This window comes from Heterodontus francisci, chromosome 34, assembly GCF_036365525.1.
Source record: "Heterodontus francisci isolate sHetFra1 chromosome 34, sHetFra1.hap1, whole genome shotgun sequence".
Lineage (NCBI taxonomy): Eukaryota > Metazoa > Chordata > Chondrichthyes > Heterodontiformes > Heterodontidae > Heterodontus > Heterodontus francisci.
Genome location: NC_090404.1, coordinates 10180324 through 10197046, shown reverse-complemented (window position 1 = coordinate 10197046; position 16723 = coordinate 10180324). Strand labels below are relative to the sequence as shown.

At 45.9% G+C, this 16723-nt stretch overlaps 1 protein-coding gene and 1 non-coding gene across 9 annotated transcripts in view; both read left to right on the top strand.

Annotated features, from left to right (window-relative positions):
- The window catches only part of LOC137349035 (zinc finger protein 239-like), a 36173-nt gene extending 19715 nt beyond the window's left edge, over window positions 1-16458 (top strand). For 3 of the 8 annotated variants that reach the window (XM_068014295.1, XM_068014297.1, XM_068014298.1), the window contains exon 2: window positions 5307-7874. In XM_068014295.1, the coding sequence (XP_067870396.1) occupies window positions 5307-6201 (895 nt within the window). In that variant the 3' untranslated portion in view covers window positions 6202-7874. The other 5 variants (XR_010969206.1, XR_010969208.1, XR_010969207.1 and 2 more) reach the window with 4 other exon arrangements.
- trnae-cuc (transfer RNA glutamic acid (anticodon CUC)) lies at window positions 12747-12818 on the top strand. The gene has a single exon. It is a non-coding gene; the product is annotated as a tRNA-Glu (tRNA).
- Window positions 16459-16723: the final 265 nt, after the last annotated feature.

Here is a 16723-nt window from a genome sequence, read left to right as displayed (position 1 = left end):
CAACTTGAGTACTGTTTGCAGTTCTGGTCATCTCATTACAGAAAGTATGTAATTGCATGAGAGAAGGTACAGAGGAGATTTACGAGGATGTTGCCAGGACTGGAAAAATGCAGCTATGAGGAAAGATTGGATAGACTGGGATTGTTCTCCTTGGAACAGAGAAGGCTGAGGGGAGATCTGATTGAAATGTAAAAAGGTTTGAGGGGCCTGGATAGAGTGGAGGTGAAAGGTCTATTTGCCTTAGCAGAGAGGTCAGTGATGAGGGTGCATAGATTTAAAATGGTTGGTATAAAAATTAGAGGGGAGATGAGGAAAAACCTTGTCACCCAGAGGATGGTGATGGTCTGGAACTCACTGATTGAAAGGGTAGTTGAGGCAGAGACCCTCAACTCATTCAAAAGGAATCTGGATATGCACCTCAAGTGCCGTTAGCTGCAGGGCTACGGACCAAATGCTTGAAGATGGGATAAGAATAGGTGGATCATTTTTCGGCCAGCACAGACATGATGAGCCAAGTGGCCTCTTTCTGGTCCTCATCTATCTTTCTCGTTACTTCTTCAAAAAATTCGATCAACTTGATCAAATAAGATCTTCCCTTAACAAAGCCATGCTGATTAACCTGTGCCTTTCTAAGTGACAGTTTATCCTGTCTCTCAGAATAGATTCCAATAATTTGCCCACTACTGAGGTTAGACTGACTGGCCTGTAATCATTCAGTCTATCCTTTGCTCCCTTTTTAAACAGAGGTACAAAGTTAACAGTTCTCCAATCCTCCGGCACCATACCTGTACCCAGTGAGGACTGGAAAATGATGGTCAGACCCTCTGCTATTTCCTCTCTTGCTTCTTATAACAGTCTCGGATAAATTTCATCTGGCCTTGGTGATTTATCAACTTTCAAGGATGCTAATCCCATTAATACTTTCTCTTCCCCTATGTTTATCATACCCAATACTTCACACTCTTCCTCCTTAACTACAATATCTGCATTGTCCCCCTCTTTTGTGAAGACAGACACAAAGTATTCATTAAGAACCATACCAGTGTCTTCCGCTCTGATACATAGGTTACCTTTTTGGTCTTTTATGGGTCCTACTCTCTCCTTAGTTATCCTCTTACTCTTAATGTATTGATAAAACATCTTGGGTTCACCTTGATTTTTCTTGCCAATATTCTTTCATGCTCTCTCTTTGCTTTCCAAATTTCCTTTTTGATTTCACCCCTCCACTTTCTATACTCCATCGGCTTTCTGTAGTATTGAGTTCTCGGTGTTGGACATGAGCTTTCCTTTTCTGCCTTATCTTACCGTGTATGCTCCTTTACATCCATGGGGCACTAGATTTGGCCAACTCACCCTTTTTCTTTGTGGGAAACCCTTGAATCTCCCCTTTGAATGCCTCCCACTGTTCTGACACTGATTTACCTTCAAGTAGCTGTTTCCCATCCACTTTCACTAAATCACTCCTGAGTTCGGTAAAATTAGCCTTGCCCCAATTGAGAACTCTAACTCCTGTTCTATCTCTGTCCTTTTCCATAATTATGTTAAAACTGACTGAATAATGATCACTACCACCAAAATGCTCTCCCACTGCCACTCCTTCCACCTGCGCATCTTCATTTCCTAAAACTAAGTCTAAAACTGCACCCTCTCTTGTTGGACTTGCTACAAACTGGGCAAAAACTTTCTCCTGAATGCACCTCAAGAATTCTGCTCCCTCAAATCCTTTCACACTGATCTATCCCAGTTAATATTGGGATAATTAAAATCCCCTACTATTACTTCCCTTTTGTTCTTGCACTTCTCAGAGATTGGCCTACATATCTGCTCCTCTATCTCCCTCTGACTGTTTGGGGGTCTACAGTACACTCCCAGCAGTGTGAGTGCCCCTTTTTTGTTCCTTAGCTCAATCCATATGGCCTCATTTGATGAACCTTCCGACATATCATCCCTCCTCACAGCTGTAATAGTTTCCTTGACCAAAATTGCCACTCCTCATCCTTTCTTATCCCCTCCCTATCGCATCTGAAAACCTGTAACCAGGAACGTTGAGCTGCCATTCCTGTCCCTCCTTAAGCCATGTTTCTGTAATAGCTATGATATCATATTGCCACGTGTCTATCTGTGCCCTCAGCTCATCTACTTTATTTGGTATAATCCTTCCATTGAAATAGATACGCTTGAGCACTGCCAAACTCTTTTATTTATTTTCTATCTCTCGTTTCCTCTGTCTTCCAGTCACATCCATTAATTTTCCACCTTGCATTTTCATTTCTGATTTTGTCCCAACTGTGACTACCCTCAGGTCCCCATCCCCTTGCCAAACTAGTTTGAACCCTCCCCAACAGCACTAGCAAAACGTCCTGCAAGGAACTCAGTCTCAGCTCTGTTCAAGTGCAACCCCTCTGGCCTGTACAGGTCCAATCTCCCCCAGAGCTGGTCCCAATGTCCCAGGAATCTGAAGCCCTCCCTCCTGCACCATCTTTCCAGCCACACATTCATCTGTCTTATCCTTCTATTTCTATACTCACTTACGTGTGGCACTGGGAGCAATCTGGAGGTCCTGCTTGTTAATTTCTTACTTAGCTCCCTAAATTCTGACTGCAAGATCACATCCCTCTTTCTACTTATGTCGTTGGTTCCAATGTGGACCACAACTGCTGGCTGTTCATCCTCCCCCATCAGGATGCTCTGCAGCCGCTCAGTGACATCCTTGACCCTGGCACCACGGAGGCAACACACCATCCTGGATTCATGTCAGCAGCCACAGAAACGCCTGACTGTTCCCATGACTATTTAATCGCCTATCATTCTGGCTTTTCCAGTCTTCCTTGTACCCCACTGTGCAGCTGAGCCACCCGAGGTGCCATGGACTTGGCTCTTAGCTGCACTCCCCAGGTGAAGCATCACTTTACTCAGTATTGAGAACTGAATACCTGTTGGAGAGTGAGATGCACTCAGGGGTCTCCTGCACTACCTGCCTGATTCTTTTTAATTGCCTGGTGGTCACCCATTCCCTCTCTCACTGCATATTCTTCATTTGTGGGGCGACCACATCTATAAACGTGCTATCCACGTAGCTCTCATCCTCATGAATGCACTGCAGTGTTGCCTACTGCCGCTCAAGTTCCAAAACCCAGAGCTCAAGCTGCTTCAGTTGACAACACTTGTTGCACAAATGGTTCTCCAGGATATGGGAAGCATCCTGGAGCTCCCACATAGCACAGGAGGTGCATTCTCGAGGTTGAAGCAACCCTGCCATTCCTTTATTAGTTGATCCTTTGCTACTGCTAAAAAAAACCTTACCAATACGACAACAGCTTAGAATTATTAATAAAACCTTATTAGTACTGATAAATCCTACTAAAAATCAATACAGTTCACTCGTTAAAATAAACCTTACTCAAAAAAAAGCTACTCACTTGTTCCTTATTATTAAGCTATTTAGACACGACCCTAACAGTAGTGTAATAACCCAGCTATTTAGAGTTCTTCCTTAACAGCAGTTACTCAACAACCAATCATCTTACAGCTTTCCTGTGACATCACTGCTCACTTTGTTTTCAAACTCTAGCGTGCCTGGACTCCTCTCCGCTGCTCTTCCTAGAGGTAAGTGCTCTAGGCCGTGATCCTCGGGCTCTATTTATCGGCTCGCCGCTCCATGTTCTCCCCGCAGGTCTGCTGATCTCACGGAAGGTGAGTGCTCCAGGCCATGATCCTTGGGCTCTATCTATCGGCTACCCACTCTGTGTTCTCCCCGTAGGTCCACTCCTCTCCTGGAAGGTCAGTCAAGTAACTTCAGGAGAGAAGGTGGGAAAGTTGCTGTGTGCAGAGTAAGAATAAAATCCATGTCTGTAAATCGTCCCTTTCTAATACCCGATAAAATGCGTTTACAAAAATCATCACTGTCAGTATAGGACAGAAATTGAGAACAGACAATTCTAGTTTCTATGGAACATTTTTTCCTCTCCTGTTCCCCAAAGCTGTAAATCCCCGTCCCACACACTCTCCCTCCGCCCTCTGCTGAAATCCAAACCCATCGCACCATCGGCACCATTTCTTTCCTCCACTGCCAGTTTTCTCCCTCCCTCTACTCTGACTGGGTTCAGTTCTCCAGCCCCTGTGTGCAGAGTGAGAATCAAGTCAATGATTGTCTCTCCTGGTCACTGGGACCCTGAAGCCCTGCTTGCTCCATGTCGGCACCAAGATGGCCGCGCATGCGTTCTCATCCCGTTCAGCCAAGATGGTGGCCATTAACTTGGGCCTGTTCCCGGAACAAAGCCCCGGAGCTGCAAACGCAGGATGTAGAGGTTCTTATTCGGGGCTTGCGGTCTACACCGGCTGTTTAAAAAGCCTCCCCACCCACCCGACGGCTCAATTCCTCCCCTGTGCCCCGCCGACTCTCACCCGCTGCAAAAGCGTCTCCAGCACTCGCATAGCTCTGATCAAAGTGACATTGCGCATGCTCCAGATACAGACCCGCCCCGCGCCTGCGGACTGGGCTCCTGTTGTGTGTGAATAGGCTTCACCAGTAAATGCATTGTGTCCATGTCCAACACCTTTTGTAAACTCCATCTAAAATGAACTTCTTCAATCATACCATGAGCCTTAATTTTATCAACAAGCCTCCTGTCCGGCACCTTGTCAAACACCTGTTGACAATCCATCTGCATTTCCTTTCTCACTACTCTGTTATTCCCTCAAATAATCTCTTGTCTGTCCTGAATGCCGTAAGATTGGAAAATTACTAACGTTGTACCTCTCTTTAAAAAGGGAGCGAAGGATAGATCGAATAATTACAGGCCAGTCAGTCTAACCCCAGTAGTGGGCAAATTATTGGAATCTATTTTGAGAGACAGGATAAACTGTCACTTAGAAAGGCACAGGTTAATCAAGGATAGTCAGCATGGCTTTGTTAAGGGAAGATCTTGTTTGATCGAATTTTGTGAAGAAGTAACAAGGAAGATAGATGAGGGTAGTGCAGTTGATGTGGTCTACATGGATTTTAACAAGGCTTTTGACAAGATCCCACATGGCAGTATGGTTAAAGAAATAAAATCCCATGGGATCCAGGGAAATGCAGCAAGGTGGATACAAAATTGGCTCAGTGGCAGGAAACAAAGGGTAATTGCTGATGGCTGTTTTAGCGACTGGGGGCTGTTTCCAGTGGTGATCTGCAGGGCTCAGTACTGGGTCCCCAGCCCATAAATTACCCCACAGATTCATTCAGCTCAATTTCACAACCTGCCCTTTGTGTTTCTGTGGGTTTTCTCACACTCCCTTTTTTCTGTTTTAAATCAATTTCACAGGGTATTAGAAGGGGAGGATTTGCAGTCAGGAAACTCAAACCAAACATCACATCATGATCTGATGGAGTCGCCCAATTTATCACAACCTGAATATCATCAGATTTTGAGCATGGAAGGAAAAAGCACCGATCACAATGGAGACAAACCATACACGTGTTCTGTGTGTGGACGAGGTTTCAGCCGATCATGTGGCCTATTGAGACACAAGCACAGTCACACCGGGGAGGAACCGTGTAAATATGGGGGCTGTGGAAAGGGATTCAATTATCCAGTTGAGCTGGAAACTCATCCAAGCAGTCACACCCTGGAGAAGCTCTTTATCTGCTCCGTATGTGGGAAGGGATTCATTGAGCCATCCAACCTCCAGAAGCACCGGAGAGTTCACACTGGGAAGAAACCTTTTAAATGTCCTGACTGTGGGAATTGCTATAAACGTTCTGCTCAATTGAGGTCCCATCAACGTGTTCACTCTGACGAGAGACCATTCAAGTGCTCTCAATGTGGAACTGGATTCAAGCAATCAAGCGATCTCACTGTACACCAGCGCATTCACACTGGAGAGAGGCCATTCATCTGCTCCGAGTGTGGACAGGGATTCACACGGTCATCCCACCTGGTGAGACACCAGCGAATTCACACTGGGGAGAGGCCGTACATATGCTGCACATGTGGGAAAGGATTTGCTTGTTCATCCACCCTGCTGACACACCAGAGAGTTCATACTGGGGAGAGACCATTCACCTGCTCTGTGTGTGGGAAGGGATTCATTGATTCATCCAACCTGCTGAAACACCAGCGGGTTCACACTGGGGAGAAACCATTCATCTGCTTCATGTGTGGGAAGAGATTTGCTCATTCATGCCACTTGCTGACACATGAACGATTTCACAAATAACTACAGTGATTGGATTCTGCTGTTAATCACATCCAGGACTGAACCATGTTATCACACTCACAAGAAGTGCAGCGAAGAAAATACAGAATCAAACTGAAGAGTTATAAAAATTATAACAATTTTACAAAACTGCTACATTTGCTGTCAACAAAATGGAGGACAAGTCACATGACCCATACCATATCCCACATTAAAATCCACATCCATGTCTACCAGAACTGAAACCAATTAACTCAGTTTTCGTGGACATGAGACAGCTTATCACACATGGATGTGAGCTATACGCAAATAGCTAAATCGAAGGCACACCCCAGACTCTATATCTCCAGCTACCCTTCACCACAATAGAGCATGAACAGCCCTCACATTATCAAAATGGGGCCATCAAAAGCTATTGTACCAGCCTATCAAGATCTGAAACCTAAAGTCACATGGGCGAAACTAACACTTGTGAGTTTACCTTTTCAAGGTAATTTTGAAGATCAAAGAAGACTTTCCAGTTCCGAAGATCAGTCATCAGTCTGGGCTCTCTAGCTACACGGTCAACATGAACAGAGATCTTGAATTCCAGCACAAGGCTGAGAGAGAGATCCATTCCAGCTAACATTGTTCAATCCTGCTGAGACCAGTTGGACGCCAACTGCAGCAGGGAAAAGAGCATGCTTTTAACCAACTCCTTCACCTGTGAAAACTGAACTAAGAAACCAGCACTGTCTTCAAACTGAAGCCTTCAGCGATCCAGCAAACACAAGTCAACCGGCAATAGGCCTGCAACTTTAAAACTTTACTTGCAAGAGGATCCCACAGGTTTTCCCTGAAACAACAGACTTTTACACCTTGAACACTTAACACCTCTATCCTTCCCTTCTATCAATCTTCTGTTGAATGTGCATGTGACAGTGAATGTATGCATGGGTGGTATTGTGAACATTTTGGGTGAATATCATTCAAAAAATATTTAACCTTCTGTTTTTAAACCTACGAGAAAACATGTCACTCTGTTTGTTTGGCAAATGAAACACGGGCTGAAATACTCGTAATACAAAAAACACTGTCTGTGGTGAAAAGTGAAAACAAGCCACACCATTTTCCATTGGGGTCTGTTTCTGCTGAATCTGGATCAGGGTGGGCCAGAATCCAGCCTGCTGAAGGACTCCATCTGGCCCACCAGTCTGCCCGGCTTGGCTCTGATTGACGGCTCGCCCAAATGTCTGACAGGCAGGGGACCCTTGTCTATCATTGGTCACTCCATGTGACTGACAGGGATTGCCTGAGCAGCATTAGCACTGGTGGAATGCGGCAAGGCACACTGGGATTGACCGCCCATGTTGCTTTTGCACTATTCAGTAAATATCCTATATCCTGCACACTGGGCATATTCCCGCCTCTGCTTACCCCAACTTAAATAAACCAGGCATGGTAAATATTTGGTATTGGGAATAGCTGCTGTTGGGAGCAGGTAGCAGGGAACATGAAGCAAAGAACACAGAGTGGGGAACACTGAGCAGGGAGCATGGTACAGGGAATGTGGAGCAGCTGGCAGGGAACACGGAGCATGGGGAACACGGAGCGGGGTGTGCGGAGCAGGGGACGCGGAGAGGGAGGGAGAGAAAGAGAGACGGGGGAGAGACAGAACGTGGTGGAGAGAGAGTGGGTGAAAGACACAGGGAGAAAGAAATAGACAGAGGTGGGTGAGAGAGACAGACAGAGAGGGGGAGGGAGAGAGATACAGAGAGTGTGGGAGATGAGGGGAGAGAGAGACAGAGGGGGGAGAGAGAGAGAGCGAGCAAGGGGGAGGGAGGGACAGACAGAGAGACAGATTCTGGCCTGGGGGCTGTATGTTGAACAGCCCTGTTCTAGACAGTACAACAACCTCCACTTCATAGAAAGGTGACACCAACTGTGAGGTGATGATGAATCCAGGGAGATCAATGGGTGAACACCGTGCATGTTGTCACTTTAATGATAATCCAACTCTAAAGAAACTAACTGACCCCCGGAGTGAAAAACAAAAATTTAATTTGGTCCCAGAATAACTGCCTATTACCCTTCTGGGTCGTGTATTTTTAGTTATCCTGATATCTAACATGCACATCAATAAAACAGGGAATTCCTGGAATCACGCTGCAGGACCTTCTTTATCTGGAGAGTAAATGTCTGTTGTGTAATTGTACCATCAGTTAAAACCCCGCTCCTGTGAACTCCTCTGACTGCTATTTTAATGCAGACTTTATTTATTTTAAGTGGGTTTATTTTCCGGGATGAGAGTGGCCAAAGACCAAAAGGACTGAAAATTAGTGGCAGAAGACAAAAATCTGAATTTTCTTTTTTGATAAGGAATCATGTAGCACTATAAATAATCTGCAATGAATACAAATGCTTCCAGACAACTTCAGATGTGTAGAAACATTAATTTTCCCTTTGTTTACCTTCAATTACCATCAAGACAGTGAACCAATGCATTTGTATAAAATTACCAAAATGACCTCAGCATTCCAACATTTAATTCAGTTAGTACATGTAATTATGAAGGATGAAGTAAATTTTAAACACCAGACTGTCAGTTCTGATTTTTTTTTTAAGCCGTCCAAAAAACAATGAAGCTGTCCCGAAGGTCAGAAGCAGCAGTTCCTACTCGCAGCAACTGTCAGTGAAATTGACAGCTCCGTTTTTTAAAAAGCTGGTCTTTTGAGTCTGAAGGTCAGAAACTGCAGGGGTGTCCAACCTTTTCATGTGACGGGCCACATTAAAATTTTTGTCCTACATAGGGGTGAGCAAAACAACAAAAAATGTGCATTTTTGTGAACAAGCTTTAAATGAGAAGACTAATTTATTAACTTATTTCTCGTCACTATGTTGAACACTGATTTCGTGAGATACCTGATATTGTATTTGCTTGCATAAGTTGTCAATGTCTGTCCACACACTTGAATCAGCAATGCAGAGTATTCTGGATAGATGTCTATCTTTCGGGAGTGATCTTGATCGCTCTCACTACCCCCTCTTTATCTCTGTCTGCCTCTCCGTGACTCTCTCTGTATGTCCCCTCTGTCTTGGTCTCTCTCTCCCTCTTTCCCATCTCTCTCTCTCTCTACTTCTCTCTGTGTCTGTCTCTCAATCTGTGTCTCTCTCCCTCTCAATGTGTCTCTGTTTCTCCCTCTCTGTGTCTGTCTCTCTTTCGCCTCCATCTGTATCACTGTGACTCTCTCTCCCCATGTCTGTGTGTCTCTCTCCCCTTACTCTCTCTGACACCCCCTCTCTGTGTCTCCTCTTTCTCTGTGGGTCTCTCTCACCCACCCCCCATTTCCCCATCCCTCTCTTTCTGTGTCTCTTTATCTACTTCTATCTGTGTCTATCTCTCGCCCTCGCTTTGTTTCCCTCTCTCTCTCTCTCTCCCCCTGTTTCTGTCTGTCTCTCCTCTTTGTGTATCTCCCTCTCTCTGTCTGTGTCACTATGCCTCTCCCCCCTCCCTCTCTGTGATCAAACCACCTCCCTCCCCCCCCCCCCCCACCGAGTCCATTTCTCTGTCTTTGCTCCCTCCCAATTCTCTCTCTCCACCTTTGCTCCCTCAACGCCAGTCATTCCCACGCCTCTGGCTACATGCTAGCCTGCTTCCTCCTCTCCCCTCGGCCTTCCTCTCTCTCTGAGAGCTCCACAGCAGCCATTCCCATTGACTCGGTCACTCACCAAACCGCCCGAAAACAGCAGGGGCGGCCAATCCCAGAGCGCTTGTGCTCCAAACAGCCAATCAATGCTCACCCAGCCCCAGGCAGCCCGTTGTCAGTCACAGACACTGACCAATCACAGACAGGGCTGCATTGAAAGCTTTGGCTGGTCAGAAGAAGCCAAAGATGGATTTCCAATAACCCCAATGTCGGAAATCTGCACTGTCACTGGATCAAAATCCTGGAACTCCCTTCCTAACAGCACTGTGGCTACACCTACACCAGATGGACTGCAGCAGTTTAGGAAGGCAGTTCACCACCACCTTCTCAAGGGCAGTTAGGGATGGGCAATAAATGCTGGCCTTGACAGCAATGCTCACATCCCATCAAATAAAAACCTATCCTGTAATGTTGTGATCAGAACTATATGCAGTACTCTAGCTGTGGTCAAACTGGTGTTTTTTTCAGAACTGGCATAACCTCCCTGCTCTTGTAATAAAAGCAGAAAATGCTGGGAATACGTGGCTGCTCTGGCAGCATCTGTAGTGACACAAACAGAGTTAACGTTTCAGGTTTGTAACCTTTCATCAACAGAAAATTCTGGAAATAATCCCTGCTCTTATATTCTATGCCTCGGCTAATAAAGGGAAGTATCCTGTATGCATTCTTAACCACCTTACCTACCTGTCTTGTGATCTTTAGGGATTTGTACCTACGCACTCCAAGGTCTCTCTGTTCTTCCACACTTCTCAGTATTCTACCAGTAATATTGTATTCCCTTGCCTTGTCAGCCTTCCCCACATTTCTCCAGGTTGAATTCCATCTGCCTCTTTTCTGCCCACCTGACCAGTCCACTGATATCTTCCTGCAGTCCGCAGATTCAATTTTTGTATCATCTGAAAACTTCTTAATCATGGCCCCTACATTTAAGTCTAAATTATTCATAAATGGCACAGCGGCGCAGTGGTTAGCACCGCAGCCTCACAGCTCCAGGGACCTGGGTTTGATTCCGGGTACTGCCTGTGTGGAGTTTGCAAGTTCTCCCTGTGTCTGTGTGGGTTTTCTCCGGGTGTTCCGGTTTCCTCCCACAAGACTTGTAGGCTGATAGGTAAATTGGCCATTATAAATTGTCACTAGTATAGGTAGGTGGTAGGGAAATATAGGGACAGGTGGGGATGTTTGGTAGGAATATGGGATTAGTGTAGGATTAGTATAAATGGGTGGTTGATGTTCGGCACAAACCCGGTGGGCCGAAGGGCCTGTTTCAGTGCTGTATCTCTAAATCTAAAATGAAAAGCAAGCGGCCTAGTGTTGAACCCTGTGTAAAAGACTTCCAATCAGGATTCAGTCTGGATGTGATTAACAGCAGAATCCAGTCCCTGCAGTCACTTGTGAACTCGCTGGTGTCTCAGCATTTTGTGTGAATTAGCAAATCTCTTCCCACACACACAGCAGGTAAATGGCCTCTCCCCAATGTGAACACGCTGGTGGCTCAGCAGATTGCTTTTACTTTTAAATCTCTTCTCACAGTCAGAACATATAAAAAGTCTCTGATCAGTGTGAACAAGTTGGTGCTCAGTGAGGTGGGATGACTGAATGAATCCCTTCCCATACACAGAGCAGGTGAACAGCCTCTTCCCAGTGTGACTGCGCCGATGAATTTCCCGAAGGGACGGGCAACTGAATCCCTTCCCACAGTTCCCGCATTTCCACTGCTTCTCTGTGGTGCGGATGTCCAACCCAGAGAGACACGAGGACGATCAGTTGAAGCCTTGTCCACACAGAACACATGCACTGTTTCTTCCCACCGTGAATGGTGCGATGTCTTTTCAGTCTGTGTAACTAGTGAAGGATCTTTCCACAATTGAGCAGCGCTATCTTTAATCGTAGCAAAATAATAAAAGCAAAATACTGCAGATACTGGAAATCTGTAATAAAACAAAAAATGCTGGAAATACTCAGCATCTGTGGAGAGAGAAGGAGAGTTAACGTTTCTGCTTCTCTCTCCACAGATGCTGCCAGACCTGCTGAGTATTTCCAGCATTTCTTGCTTTTATTTAATCCCGGCAGCTGCCTGAGCGTCACAGACAGTGACGTTCCAGTTGCAGAGCCTGCATATGCGCATGTGCAAATACTGCGCCACCTCGTGGTTTGCGTCGTTAGCAAATGCAGCCGAGCATTTCCTCTCAGCATAAACAGAGAGCGCGGCCCCAGGCCTGAATATGCAACAATGAATATTCGCCGCTTCCAGCTTCTCTCCGGCCGCATCCTGAACCAAACCAAAGCAATCCACCCGGCCCATCACAGAATTGGCACCGAAGAGAAAGAGGCCATTTGGCCCATCCTGTCTGGGCTGCATTTGTGAGAGTGGAGAATATTCATTGTTTCATATTCAGGCCTGGGCCATTGTAAACCTCGCCCCCCCCCCCCCCACCGGGTTCTTTTTTTTATTGCCCGCTCCCACCAGCGACCTCTCACCTGTCAGCTCACAATGCCCGGGTGATCGACGGAGGATCCGGACCAATAGAAAGAGGGTGTGGAGCTGGAGGACCAACAGGGGACCCACCTTGTTCCATGCCGCAAGCCACGCCCCTCGACCACTTCGATTGGTTGGAGGGGGCCTTCTGCCCCGCCCCTGCTCCGCCAATTGGTCCGGAGCGGTTGTCAATCAACCGGGCAGGCGGTGGAAGCTGAGCATGCGCGGCCGGCAGGGGCTGAGGCAGAGAGCGCGGTTCCAGCAGGTGGGTTAATCAAACCAAGATGTATTGTGGAAGGAAGATTGAGCAGAGGCAAAATAAACGAAATGGCACAATTTTTCAATGGCCTATGGGATCAGGCAGAACTGGAGCTATATATGAACGTATTTCAGTTCGCAGTAAGTCCCTGGTGGTCTAGTGGTTAGGATTCGGCGCTCTCACCGCCGCGGCCCGGGTTCGATTCCCGGTCAGGGAAGTGTATTTTATGCAAGGGGGCAATGGAACTGAGTGCATTGCTCTTTCGGAGAGTCGTTGCAGACACGATGGGCCGAATAGCCTGCTTTTGCGCTGTTGTGATTCTGTGTCGTGATGTATCTGCTTGAAAAGCAGACCCCATCCTTGTCTTTATAAACAGAAGCAGAGAGAACAATGGAGGCATTGGTGAGACTACATCTGCAGTACTGTGTACAGTACTGGTCTCCTTATTTCAGGAAGGCTGTAACTGCTTTGGGGGCAGTACAGAGAAGGTTTACTACCCTAATAACTGGAATGGGCGGGCCGTCTTACGAGGAAAGATTGGACAGGCTAGGCTTGTAGCCGCTGGAATTTAAGAGGCAACTTGATTGAAACATGTAATATCATGAGGGGTCTTGACAGGGTGGATGTGGAAAGGATGTTTCGCCCTCTGGGAGAATCTAGAACTAGGGGTCACTGTTTAAAAATAAGGGCTCACCCATTTAAGACAGAGATGAGGAGAAATATTTTCTCTCAGAGTTTCGTGAGTCTTTGGAATTCTCTACCTCAAAAGGCAGTGGCAGCAGAGTCTTTGAACATTTTTAAGGCAGAGGTAGATAGATTCTTGATGAGCAAGGGGGTGGAAGGCGATCGGGGGTAGGTGGAAATGTGGAGTAATCAGTTCAGCCATGAACTTATTGAATAGCGGAGCAGGCTCGAAGTGCCGAGTGACCTACTGCTGCTCCCAATTCACATGTGCGTACAAAGGCAAGGAGGTTATGGTAAACCTTTATAAATCACTAGTTAGATCTCAGCTAGAGTAGATGGGGAGAAACTGTTCCCATTCGTGAGCAGAGTCGATAGAGAGAAACTGTTCCCACTCATGAAAGGATCGAAAACAAGAGGGCACAGATTTGAAGTATTTGATAAGAGAAGCAAAAGTGACATGAGGAAAAACTTTTTCACACAGCGAGTGGTTACGGTCTGGAATACGCTGCCTGATAATATGGTGGAGGCAGGTTCAATTGAAACATTCAAAAGGGAACTAGACAGTTATATGAAAAGGAAGAATGTGCAGGGTTATGGGGAGAAGGCAGGGGAACGGGACTGAAGGAATTTCTCTTCCAGAAAGCCAGTGCAGACACAATGGGCTGAATGGCCTCCTTCTCTACTGTAACAATTCTGTGATTCTGTGTCCAGTTCTGGGCACAAGACTTTAGAAAGTACATCAAGGCCTTGGAGAGGATGCAGAGGAGATTTATTAGAATGATACCAGGGATGAGGGGTTTCAGTTCTCTGGAGAAGCTGGGATTGTTCTCCTGAGAGCAGAGAAGGTTAACGGGAGATTTAATAGAGGTGTTCAAAATTCTGAGTGGTTTTCACAGAGCAGAGAGAGAGAAACTTCCCAGTGACAGGAAGGTCAGTAACCAGAGGACACATTTAAAATAATTGGCCAAAAGCGCCAGGGAGAAGGTGAGGAGAAATGATTTTAGGCAGTGAGTTGTTCTGATCTGGAATGCACTGCCTGAAAGGGCAGAGGAAACAGATTCAATAATAACTTTCAAAAGAGAACTAGATAAAAAGAAATTCAAAGTGGAACTTTACAAGGCTATGGGGAAAGCGTAGAGGAATGTGAAGAATTGGATTGCTGTTTCAAAGAACCAGCACAGGTGGGATGGACCGAACAGCCTCCTTCTGTGCTGTACAATTCTATCAAAATAGTGACAGTGAGGAGTGTCTGTATAAGAAGGAGAACGGAGAGCGGTCAGAGACCATTCCCATAACTGGGAGATATTACAATGGAAAGGGAGGACCAGAGTGTTGGAGGAGGGGGAGAGAGCACATACACCCAGACAGAGTCAGCACCTTCAGGAGACGAGACAGAGGAGAACCAGTGAGTGTAGAACTCAACCCAGCCAGAGTCAGCATCTCAGGGGAGGATAGAAAAGTTGTCTGACAGGTAAAATGTTGGAGTTGGTGTGATAGGTTTGGATTTCAGCACAAGAAAGAGGGAGAGAGTGTGTGGGATGGGGATTTACATCTTTAGGAAATGAGAGAAGAAAGAATGTTCGATTAAACTAGAATTCTCTGTTCTGAATTTCTAACCTGTACTGACAGTCATGACTTTTGTAAACTCCTTTTACAGAGGATTAGAAGGGGAAGATTTGCAGACAGAAAACTCAAACCAAAGATCACATCAAGAGTGAACAGGGTCACTCGATTCATCAGGACCTGCATATCATCGGCCTTTGAATGTGGAAGGAGAAACATTTGTCTCTACTGTCTGTGGGAAAAGATTTCAAACATCACTGTGACTGGAAAAGCACCAAAACACACACACCTGAGTGAGAGTGTTCCAGTGCACTGACTGTGGAAAGAGCTTGAACCAATTCCACAGTCTGAAAAAACATCGCACCATTCACAGCAGGAAGAAACTGTACACGTGTTTTGTGTGCAGACGAGGCATGAAGATCATTCAACCTGGAGAGGTACAAGGACACCTGCACCACGGAGAAACCATGGAAATGTGGGGACTGTGGGAAGGGATTCAGTTCTCCATCCCAGCTGGAAACTCATCAGCGCAGTCACACCGAGGAGAGGCCATTCACCTGCTCCATGTGTGGGAAAGGATTGGCTCGATCATCTCTTGCTGAGACACCAGCGAGTTCACAGGTGACTGCAGGGGTTGCCGTTAATCACATCCTTTGTTTCTGCAGATGTTAATAATCCCTCTAACTGGGCTGGAGTTTAATATTCTGGATCTCTGTCAAATGTATCAGTTTTCGTGGAAATGCAGTGCGTTGTGTTCTATATTTCTCCAGGATAAGAGGAGTCTAATTGATGTCCTGTTAGTGACTGCTCCATTTTTGGGCCTTTCCTCCTTTCTAACTCTCGATTATTTCAGTTCTCATACCTTTGGTTACTCTAAGAGACAAGACCCAGCTCCCCATACCTTCCAGAGTGCCCCTCCTAGCCCTGGGATCTATGGTAGATATCAGTAACATGCCTGGGAACACTAAACACAAAACCCAGTCTGTTAATTACTTTCAGCGACTGGACTTAGCCTGTGTCCCACAGCATCTCTCTCAACTTCGATGTGTGACTAGAGCATCATGCCTGCAAACCTGGTTTAAATTTAAATCCACTCAGGAAATATATTTATCAGGAGCCTGCAGACTGAGGAGACTCGGTTAAGCTGCCAGTGTTCTGCTGTACTGCTCTGTATTTTACCTGTAATGGAAAATGACTGAACCTTTGCCCCAGTGTAACCTTTGCTGTTCTGAAATGCAGGTGTAGATTAATGAGCCTCACATCCTTGCTCATGTCTGCTGCAATTGTGTAGAAAGGGGATGTGTAAAGAGATAGTCATTTTACAGAGATGTGAAACAAGGAAATGGTATCTGTGTGTGATAGTGACACAGTCTGGTGCTCATAGTCAGAGCAATGCACAGATATCCTTGTGGTTATGGTTTGAACAGGGGCTGAGCATGAATGTAGTGAACAAGTTAAATATAAATATTGACAGTGCAGTCGCTGCTTGTTAGATCAGAGCTGTGGAGAAGAGAGCTCAGAATCCACTGTACTATCTCTGTTCTCTGGATCGGGTAACTATACTCTGTCTGTATTAGTGCAGTGCTGTTAATAAAGTCAGTAAAAGCCAATCTGTTGTTGTGAGCTTGATTATCTGGTGACTGAATCCACAAGATTCAATATTTAGAGTTAACAAGGTAACACATCACAGTCCTTTTTATATCTTCTTTCACGGAATGTGGGTGCCGCTGGCAGATCAGCATTTGTTGCCCATCCCTGACTGCCCTTGAACTGATTGACTTGTTAGTCCATTTCAGAGGGCAGTTAAGAGTCAATCACATTATAACTTTCTTGCTACTTTCAGGATGCAGTTTAATCCAACAGGGCTGACTTGTG